Genomic DNA, 11,501 nt, shown 5'->3' with positions numbered 1-11,501 from the left:
TATTTTTTCAGCATGAGGAGTAAAAAAAAAAAAAAGCCGATCACTGGCGGCTGTAAGAGGGACATCGGTCCCGATCAAGGAGAGCAGCTGCCAGCTCATCTGTGCCACCTACCAGTGCCCACCAGCACCACTTATCAGTAACACCCTTCAGAGCCACCCATCAATGCTGCCTTATCTGTGCCTATCAGTGCCACCTCATCAGCGCATCTCAATGAAGGAGAAAAATTACCTGTTTGCAAAATTTTATAACAAACTATAAGGTTAAGGATTTTTATTTTACTTTTTCCAAAATGTTTCTGTCTTTTTTTTTTGTTTAGCAAAAAATAAAAACCCAAGTGGTGATTAAATACCACCAAAAGAAATCTCTATTTTGTGTGAAAAAAATTATAAAAATGTAATTTGTGTACAGTGTTGTATGACTGCGCAATTGTCATTCAAAGTGTGACCGCGCTGAAAGATGAAAATTTTATCTGGGCAGGAGGGGGGGTTTATGTGCCCAGTAAGAAAGTGGTTAAAGGGTTTGTAAGGGTTAAATAAAAATAACAAAAATACCTATACTTACCTGCTCCTGTGCAATGGTTTTGCACAGAGCAGCCCCATTCTTCTTCTGGGTGCCTTGCTGGCACTCCTGGCTCCTCCTCCTCTTCATCAGTTGCCCCAAGGAAAGCCGCTTTAACTAGGGGCACTCGTGAGTCCCGCTGCTGCGTCCATGAAACGGACAGCAAGACTCGGCCCGGGACCTTTTGTCACTGGATTTGATTGACCGCAGTGGGAGCCAATGGCTCTTGCCGCTATCAATCTGTCCAATAAGGAGAGAGACAGTGGCTGGAGCCACTGCGCTCGTGTACATCACTGGATCGGATCGGGCTAAGTTAAAAAAAAAAGGGGGGGTCTGCGGGGAGCTGTAGCAAAGAAGGTTATTCACCTTAACCACTTCAGCCCCAGAAGGATTTGCCCCTTAATGACCAGGCCATTTTTTTTTTTTTTTGCAATATGGCACTGCATCGCTTTAACTGATAATTGCGTGGCCATGCAACACTGTACCCAAACAAAATTGACAATTGTTTTTCCCCCCACAAATAGCTTTATTTGGTATTTAATCACCTCTGCGGTTTTTATTTGTTGAGCTATAAACAAAGAGCGACAATTTAGAAAAAAAACCTTTTTTTTTTTTCTTTTTTTTTTTTGGTATAATACAAATCCAAAAAGATAAAAACAAAAAACACACATTTATTCATCAGTTAAGGCCAATATATATTCTTCTACATATTTTGGTTAAAAAAAAAAAAATCACAATAGGCGTATATTGATTGGTTTGAGCAAAAGTTATCGCATCTACAAACTATGGGATAGATTTAGGGAAGTTTGTTGTTTTTACTAGTAATGGTGGCGATCTGAGATTTATAACGGGACTGCGACATTGCAGCAAACAAATCTGACCCCAAATAACACTTTGGGGATGAGTGACATTATTACATTGATCAGTGCTATAAAAATGCACTGATCAATGTAAAAATGACACTTGCAGGGAAGGAAGGGGTTAACACTAGTGGGTCGATCAAGGGGTTAACTGTGTTCCCTGGGTGTGTTCTATCTGTAAGGTGGTGGGATGGGCAGCCAGGGACATGACAGATCACTGGGAACAGAAGTTCTGGGAGAATGGGGAATCACCTTGTTTACATAGGCTGTTCCCCGTTCTGCCTCTCCTCACAGTGATTGTGGGTACCTGCCGGACATCGTGCAGCAGGCACGAGAGTGGTTTATGCAGAAAAGCGTTAAGGCTTTACAACTCAAATTTTTGGGGTTTAATACCACTTGAACTGCTTCCCTGATATAAACCTAATCACTGAACTCTCCTATAGGATTCACCTTCTTGAAAGTAACACCTGTTGATCATGCCATGAAGGTCCTTGTCGCCTTATAACAGGAGGTGTCTGGACAATGCTTTCCTAATTGTGCTCCTGTGTTGTCACTCCGGCAATTGTTTGTTTATACCACACTGGGCAAACTAAAGCCCGCTATACATGTACCAAAAGTCAGCTGGTTCAGCAGAAATTGGACAAAGTTCAGTCCTATGTGTACCACTGTCTGTTCAACAAGTCTTGCTGGAAAACCAGCATTGAATTGGCACTCATCAGTGTTTTCTAGTCTGGGGGGCAAAAGTAAATGTGACAGCATTCCTGCCATGTCAGAAACGTAACTTTTTTTTAAATGTTAAATCAGCGGGTTTAGTTCTGCTTTAAATGTCACTCAGCATTTACAAACTATGCTGGCGGCACCCCATAGTATTTAAAGTGCCACGAAACCCACACCATAAAAAACTATCGGTAAATAGTGTGTTACATGCTGTTTATACTTGGATCACTATGAGATTCATTTTCTGTATTCTGCAAAAATATAAACTGGTTGATCCTGCTGTTCTACAGTGCCTTGCGAAAGTATTCGGCCCCCTTGAACTTTTCAACCTTTTGCCACATTTCAGGCTTCAAACATAAATATATAAAATTGTAATTTTTTGTGAAGAATCAACAACAAGTGGGACACAATTGTGAAGTGGAGCGAAATCTATTGGATATTTTAAACTTTTTTAGCGAATAAAAAACTGAAAAGTGGTGCGTGCAAAATTATTCGGGCCCTTTACTTTCAGTGCAGCAAACTCACTCCAGAAGTTCAGCGAGGATCTCTGAATGATCCAATGTTGTCCTAAATGACTGATGGTGATAAATAGAATCCACCTGTGTGTAATCAAGTCTCTGTATAAATGCACCTGCTCTGTGATAGTCTCAGGGCTCTGTGGAAAGCGCAGAGAGCATCATGAAGACCAAGGAACACACCAGGCAGGTCAGTAATACTGTTGTGGAGAAGTTTAAAGCCGGATTTGGATACAAAAAGATTTCCCAAGCAGCACTGTGCAAGCGATCATTTTTAAATGGAAGGAGTATCAGACCACTGCAAATCTACCAAGACCTGGCCGTCCCTCTAAACTTTCAGTTTAGACAAGGAGAAGACTGATCAGAGATGCAGCCAATACATGATCACTCTGGATGAACTGCAGAGAACTACAGCTGAGGTGGGAGAGTCTGTCCATAGGACAACAATCAGTCGTACACTGCACAAATCTGGCCTTTATGGAAGAGTGACAAGAAGAAAGCCATTTCTCAAAGATATCCATAAAAAGTCTCGTCTAAAGTTTGCCACAAGCCACCTGGGAGACACACCAAACATGTGGAAGAAGATGCTCTGGTCAGATGAAACCAAAATCAAACTTTTTGCCCACAATGCAAAACGATATGTTTGGCGTAAAAGCAACACAGCTCATCACCCTCAACACACCATCCCCACTGTCAAACATGGTGGTGGCAGCATCATGGTTTGGGCCTGCTTTTCTTCAACAGGGACAGGGAAGATGGTTAAAATTGAGGGGAAGATGGATGCAGCCAAATACAGGACCATTCTGGATGAAAACCTGTTGGAGTCTGCAAAAGACCTGAAACTGGGACGGAGATTGATCTTCCAACAAGACAATGATCCCAAACATACAGCAAAATCTACAAAGGAATGGTTCACAAATAAACGTATCCAGGTGTTAGAATGGCCAAGTCAAAGTCCAGACCTGAATCCAATCGAGAATCTGTGGAAAGAGCTGAAAACTGCTGTTCACAAACGCTCTCCATCCAACCTCACTGAGCTCGAGCTGTTTTGCAAGGAAGAATGGGCAAGAATTTCAGTCTCTCGATGTGCAAAACTGATAGAGACATACCCCAAGGGACTTGCAGCTGTAATCGCAGCAAAAGGTGGCTCTACAAAGTATTAGCGCAAGGGGGCCGAATAATTTTGCACGCCCCACTTTTCTTTTTTTTATTAGTTAAAAAAGTTTCAAAAATCCAATAGATTTCGTTCTACTTCACAATTGTGTCCCACTTGTTGGTGATTCTTCACAAAAAAAAAAAATGTATATCTTTGTTTAAAGCCTGAAATGTGGCAAAAGGTTGAAAAGTTCAAGGGGGCCAAATACTTGAATACTTTCACAAGGCACTGTATAAAGACCTGTGCATAGCTAAAACTAATAATCTGGTTCCCAGGTAAGATGTGGACCCAGGGATGGAGACTTTATTAGCGCTGAAACAATGAATCGATTAATCGACAACTAATCGATTCTGAAATTAATTAATTACTATTTTCATAATTGCTTAATCGGCCTGTAACCTAATAAGTTAAAAAAAAAACTAAAATGAGCCCTTTATAGTACAAAAAGAGCAAATAATCGCTACTGTAAATATTACTTTCACTGTTCTACAGTAAAAAAATTAACCCCTTAAAGTAGTGATTATCTGCTTTTTTTTTTTTTTTTTTTTTTTTTTCCCCACTATAAAAGTCAAATTTTAGTCTTTTTAACCCCATTATGTTACTAAATGTCTTAGACCTGGTTCATATCTATATGTTTATTGGTTCTTTTTGTAGAAACGCACTACTGTTCATTTACATGGTTTCTATGGAACACGTTCATATCTGTGATTTTTTTTTTTTTTTTTTTTTTCCACCACTGTGTATTTGGAAAGGGTCAGGGACTTTTAAACGCAAAATGATGCTTCTTAGGTTCAATATACTTCAATAGAGAAGCTGCAGAAAAGCATGTAATGCGTTTTTGAAGTAATTTTTGTGTTTTTTAATCTGCCCAAAAAAATGCAAAAACGCAAACTGCAGTAAAATCACATGCACAGAAATCAAACGCACAGCAAAAAGCACTGCAGAAATGGATCAAAAGCAAACTGCATAGGTGTGTATGCTGGCCACACAGATCAATTTTCAGATGATAATATTCAGACGAAAAATCTTTGTACATTCGCAGAATGAAAGAATTTTGTTTGAAATTTTCACTTGTTTTTAACATTCTGTTTTTAAAATTAATGTAATTTCTGAATGAAAACCACATACACCGTCGGAAAATTCCTAAATTCCTTTGACCAAGCAGTTTTCTATTATCTCCAAATTTTCCTATCACTGTTGTTGAAAATGAAAGTCAATTTGACCCACTTTTTTTAAATTTTTTTTTTTTTAAGGTTATTAATCGATACAATAATCGGCCAACTAATCGATTATGAAAATAATCGATAGTTGCAGCCCTAGACTTTATCCCACTAAAAACTGTACAAAGCCTCTGGGCTCCAGGACCCAGAGGAGGAATTAAGATTAGAGAAAACAAAAAGTCTTTAAATCGGACACAAATCCTTGAGCCCCTCAGCATGTGTAGGTGAGACACCTAAGTGACCCATACCCACTGTCCATAATCCTGCAAGCCAGTGCCTCACAATGTAGTTGGATCTGACAGAGATTGTACTATTGGATAGTAACATTTACGGTATATTTGTGACATTAAAGGATAAGTTCACCCATATTCGGGATGTAACATGTTAAGAACGTGGAAAGGGACTCTATAAGAGCAGAATGCGGTGGGTGAGCGATAATAGGGCCGATAACCCTAGAATAGTGGAATAAGATACTAGAACAGGGGAGCCTGATTTGATATCCCCCCTCACAGAGGGTTTCCCATTTGTTTTCTTATTTATAGAGCATATTACACCCCCCAAAAAATGTTTACATTTGGTAGGAAGTCTAATGATGAATGCCATAGATGTAAGGCGACAGGAAATCTTATCCATATGGTGTGGAAATGTCCAAATTTATTTATATATTGGATAGAAATAGTGGAGAGGATAAATAAAATCTTTAAGGCTACATCGATTTGCCTTCTAGGAAGCCTTGAGGAAGGTCGAATCTCGCCTCTTACAAAGATATCAGTGTTGAGATGTTTGTACCAGGCGAGGAGATCAATAGTGCAGAACTGGCAGGCTGAGACCCCCCCTCTCTGATGCTATGGACCGAGTCTATTAACTCTATGATATGGAGTGAGAGGGCAATGTACATTAGGCAAAATAACTTAAAGAAGTTTGTAGGCTTATGGAGCCCCTGGCTGAGTGAGATTGGCTGTTCATTGCGGTGGCGGGGGGTGGTGGGGTGGATAGAGTCAAGCAGAAAGGAAGGTATGAAAATAATCGCTTTTTTCTAATTTGTACTACCTGTTGTATAACATCTTAATAATGTATGTTAAGTTTGTCAATTTGAAATTTTAATAAAAAGTCAAGAATAAAAAAAAAAAAAAAAAAAAGCGCACCAGCCCCTGCACCTCCCCGATTCCTGCGGTGCCAGCTTGCGGAGGTTCCTCTCCACCCTCCTAGCTGTCAACGTTTTAAAAAAACGTGGCTGGCAGGTCTCTGCCCACCCAGCCCAGTCACATATTCACAGTGCTCTGTGAATGGAAAACGACAAGGTCTGTTGGCTTATAGTTTTCTATGAACTCCCACGGCAATGTGAGCGCTGTGGTAGTTCATTCATTCATTTTTCTTGTCGGCATGTACCAGCTTCCTCATACGAGGTACAAGCAAGCCTATACACTGACAGGTCTGCAGGAGACCTGCATGGCATCAGTGATCTGGTGATCACTGGTGCAATGCTTTACAGGCTTCTGCAATAAAAAAAAATGTGCAGATTATTTTTTCTGAAAAGGTGAACGTCAGAAATGCAGCATACTGAAAATCAGTTTGGCCTCCCAAAATGGGCTTTGGGACCCCAATACAGATCATGACCACAACTTGTGCAGTGCACTTGTGACACAACATTAACCACTTTAAGACCGGACCTCTTTTTTTTTTAGATGTGGTATTTACAAGTTAAAAACATTTATTTCTTTATTTTTTGCTAGAAAATTAATTGGAACCCCCAAAAATTATAATTTTTTTTCTCCTAACATTCTAGAGAATAAAATGGCGGTCGTTGCAATACTTTCTGTCACACCGTATTTGCGCAGCGGTCTTACGAACGCACTTTTTTTTATTTTTTTTATATTTTTTGAATAAAAAAAATAAGACAACAGTAAAGTTAACCCAATTTTCTGTCTTGTGAACAATAATGTTACGCTGAGTAAATTGATACCAAACATGTCACACTTCAAAATTGCACCCGCTCGTGGAATGGCGACAAACTTTTACCCTTAAAAATCTCCATAAGCAACATTTAAAAAATTCTACCGGTTGCATGTTTTGTGCTACAGAGGAGGTCTAGGGCGAGAATTATTGCGCTCTCTCTCTACTGATCGCAGCAATACCTCACATATGTGGTTTGAACACCGTTTTCTTATCCGAGAACTACTCACGTATGCGTTCGCTTCTGGACGCAAGCTCGCCGGGACGGGGCGCGTTTAAATTCTTATTTATTATAACTTTTACTTTTTATTTTTACACTGTTTAAAACAAAAAAATCACTTTTTTATTCCTGTTACAAGGAATGTAAACATCCCTTATAATATATAAAAAAAAAAAAGAATGACGGGACCTCTTAAATATGAGATCGGGGGTCAAAAACACCTCAGCTCTCATATTTACACTTAAATGCAATAAAAAAAAAAGTTATTTAAAAAAATAAAATGCCCCTTTTAAGAGTTATGGGCGGAAGTGACGTTATGACATCGCTTCTGCCCTGCAGTGTCATGGAGGCGAGTGGAGGCCATCTTCCCCTCACTTGTCTCCACGTCAGCCCAGGGGACAGACGCGATCGCCTCCGCCGATGCCTCCGATAAGCTGCAGAGGGCACTGGATCGCGCCAGGAGGGGGCCCTCTCTTGCCATAGATAAGTGATCTTGCGACAAATCCGCTGCAGAGACCACTTTTATCTTGTACCGGACCGCCAGCTGAACACTGGGATACCGGGGTTATGGCAGCTAGCTGCTGCCATAACGATATCCGTCCCCAAAATAGGGACGTACGTCGGCGTGAGGCGGTCCGGAAGTGGTTAAAGAGCACACTGATTGACTACCTATTCAAATTTATATCAATTTAATTTACAAACAAGACTCCTGTGTTCTTCATTAATGCATTTACCCCTTATTAGTATACAATTGCAAAATGTAACTGCCATTGCAGGCCAGCTTGCAATGTATTGTTCGGGATATTAGACATTTAAGCTTTGACGTGTTACTGTATTTTCAAAAGTTATTTTCAGTATCTTTAAATCTGCAGCTTTTATTAAAAATAATACCTTGGATTCTGCCATAAATGTCCTTGCTGGACACTTCCTGATATAGGGTGACAGCACTTTGTGTTATCACTGTGCTTGTGATGGAGACTGCAAGTGCCTGTTGCAATACATATTAGGCAAGCAAAGTACATTGTTGTCCCCATCAGGGAACACACCTAAGAACTGGGACTGACTGCAATGTGTCTACAGGGGATCAGAATTACTGAGATGCAGCAAAATATGAAGAGAAAAAATAGAGGTGGTTTTTATTTATTTTTTTGGCTTTAGCAAACTAAATTAATATGATTTATTACAGCCACTTATGTAGCAGCAAGAATTTTAAGCATCAATTTACATATTTTACCATTCACATCAGTCCCTGCCCTCGAGCTTGCAATCTTGTGATTCAGTTTGGGTTTACATTTATTCTGTTTTTTTTTTTTTTCTTTAGGGTTTGTTTGAAAAATGGGATCTTTAAATGCACCTAATCTGTGCCAACTGTCTGATCAAGAAATAGGGCAATTAATGGCTGAATTCAATTAAATATTATCTTTGTGTTCACATACTGCCTAACTGACCAATATGGCATTCCAGAGAGCAGAGGGCATGTCCATTATCCAAGCCTTGGCTATGACCGTAGCAGAGATCCCTGTGTTCTTATACACAACCTTTGGACAGGTAAACGCCTTTTGCTTCTACTGAGTTTTGCTGTTTGTTTGGAGATAAAATGATGTTTATATAACCTCAGCCTTCCTCCCTACCTTGTAAAGTTCACTGTGTCTCTTGTCTGTAGGTACATTAAAGTGATATTAAAGTCTCGTTGTTTGTTATTTTTAAAGAAAAATTTTTTTTTATACTTGCCTGCTTCGTTTAATGGTTTTGCACAGAGCAGCCCCGATCTTCCTCTTCTCGGGTCACTGGCCGGAGCTCCTTGCCCCTCCTTTCTGCCCCCATAGCAAGCCGCTTGCTATGGGGGCACCCGAGCCGAGCTGCAGCTCTGTGTGTACATTTAGACATGGAGCTGTGGTTCAGCCCCATCCCCTCCTTTTCTGATTGGCTAACTGACTTTGGCAGCAGCGGGGCCAATGGCCTTGTGTCTCAGGCACTCAGAAGGGAGAATCTCGGACGGCTGAGGCACGCATGGACATCGCAGGATGCAGATGGGGCTTAGGTAAGTATTAGGAGGACTGCTGCACACAGAAGGCTTTTTATCTTGCATTCTACCTTCTGCCTTTTACAATCACTTTAAAGTGAACAAAATCATTTACTGTACACGTCTCCATGTATTCTTGATATGGCACACTATACATGAGCAGTATAAGAGTCCTTCCACACGGATCTTCCATTTGTTTGTTTTTGTATGTCCGTTTTTAGATTAAAAATAGACCGTAATTCCTTCCTACAGGCTTTCAGATTTAGCGGATGATCATCCGTTTATATCTGCCTATACCTGCGTCCCATTTTTTTTTTATTTTTTTTTATCCAGAACAGGTATCCTTTTCTGTTTAGAAGGCTCTGAACAAATGTAAACGAATGCAGTCTGTTAGTTTATGTCCATTTTTAGACCCCTGACACACAACTGTTCCAATCGGGTCCGTCTGTCGACTTTTCAGGAGGACCTGTATGGACCGACAATCGGGTCCACTAAAAACAAATGGAAAGGGATCCAATCTCCTCTGTGTAGGTGGAATGGGTCCGAGGGCAGTCAGGTGTTTAAAGGACAACAGAGACCATTTGTGTATGCTCCACATAAACTGATCAGACACTCCCACTCTGCTCAGATCAGCAGGGAATCGGACAGAGCGTGTGAAAGGGGCCTTAAGCAACAAACTTTTTTTTTATTTTTTTCTTCTTTTGTCACCTATGCAAACTAATGTTCAGCGCAGTCGGTACCGCAGCTGATGTTTCCATCAGCTGTCGGGTGCTGCCACCATTGCCGGTAGGAGGGAGCCAAGCCGCTGATGTAGTGGGCTGCGGCAAGGACTCTCGGAAGTGGAGACAGGATACCTGTCAATGACAGGAGACAAATGATTGGAATAATTCCACTTTTGGATGGAACTCCGCTTTAAGATAGATGTGCACACTGATGTAAGCTGATTTAACACGAATCAGTATTCGATTTCTTAGCAAAAGACGTGTGTAAACTAATGACTCCACTGTGAAAGAATCCAAAGGCCTTGTTCACATGGGAGTATTAAAGTGTACACCCAGGTGAGGGCCATATTTACCCACACAGGGTGCACAAGTGTTCTGTGCATCTGCTTGCAGACATTCCCGATCGTATCTATTGGGTCGCAGTGGTTGCACTGTCACAGCCGTTGCTCCCACAACACGCACTTGGTGTGGGTTCAGGGACACGTTCCCACAACACGCACTTGGTGTGGGTTCAGGGACACGTTCCCACAACACGCACTTGGTGTGGGTTCAGGGACACGTTCCCACAACACGCACTTGGTGTGGGTTCAGGGACACGTTCCCACAACACGCACTTGGTGTGGGTTCAGGGACACGTTCCCACAACACGCACTTGGTGTGGGTTCAGGGACACGTTCCCACAACACGCACTTGGTGTGGGTTCAGGGACACGTTCCCACAACACGCACTTGGTGTGGGTTCAGGGAGACGTTCCCACAACACGCACTTGGTGTGGGTTCAGGGACACGTTCCCACAACACGCACTTGGTGTGGGTTCAGGGACACGCTCCCACAACACGCACTTGGTGTGGGTTCAGGGACACGCTCCCACAACACGCACTTGGTGTGGGTTCAGGGACATGCTCCCACAACACGCACCTGAATTACCACAGATGTCAGATTGGGACCAGCAGCTGTATCAGTGCAGCATCTTCATCCCAATAGATGTGAATCAGAATGTTTGCAAGCAGATGCATAGAACACCTCTGCATCCTGTGTAGGCAAACATGGCCCTTGCGCAGGTGTACGCTTGCTATGGGGGCACGCATTTGGGCTGGATCTCTAGCTACATTTTGTGCATCTATTGACGCACACAGTGTGGCTCAGCCCCACCCTTGGCTCCCTCATTATGGTGTTGGATTAATAACAGCAGGAGCCATTGGCATTAAGGTAAAGAATCTTTAGCTTTCACAACCACTTTAAGTGGCTTGTGCTGCCACATTTTCTAGACAGCTTGGTTGGTCTGGTAAAGAAAGCTGGAAAATAACAGACTCACTGGCTGGATCAACAGGTGAAAATAAAGGGGAAAAAGAAATGCAGCCACCACATCTACAAACGATAAAGCTGCTATATAATACATTTTTTGTGTTTTGGGTTGAATAGCTTTTTAACGGATACTTGCAAGATTTTAACTTGAAAAGATTAGTGCACCTCACCTCTTCCGAGCTACACTACTACACCCTCTTTTCCCGGATGTGTACTGACTCGCCTGTGTCCCTTGGCCTTGGTTATTAAAC

The 11,501-nt window shown here is 41.6% G+C and overlaps 1 protein-coding gene across 1 annotated transcript in view; it reads left to right on the top strand.

Annotated features, from left to right (window-relative positions):
• MIGA2 (mitoguardin 2) overlaps positions 1-11,501 on the top strand; it is an 87,240-nt gene that overhangs the window by 356 nt on the left and 75,383 nt on the right. The window contains exon 2 of the mRNA XM_077478523.1: positions 8,522-8,748. Within this exon, the coding sequence (XP_077334649.1) occupies positions 8,653-8,748 (96 nt within the window). The 5' untranslated portion in view covers positions 8,522-8,652. The remainder of the gene's footprint in view (positions 1-8,521; positions 8,749-11,501) is intronic.

This window comes from Lithobates pipiens, unplaced genomic scaffold (genome assembly GCF_037356315.1).
Source record: "Lithobates pipiens isolate NorthernLeopardFrog02 unplaced genomic scaffold, aLitPip1_a1.2 Scaffold_1, whole genome shotgun sequence".
NCBI lineage: Eukaryota > Metazoa > Chordata > Amphibia > Anura > Ranidae > Lithobates > Lithobates pipiens.
Note: the sequence above shows the minus strand (reverse complement) of the source record. Positions and strands in the feature narration are given on the sequence as shown.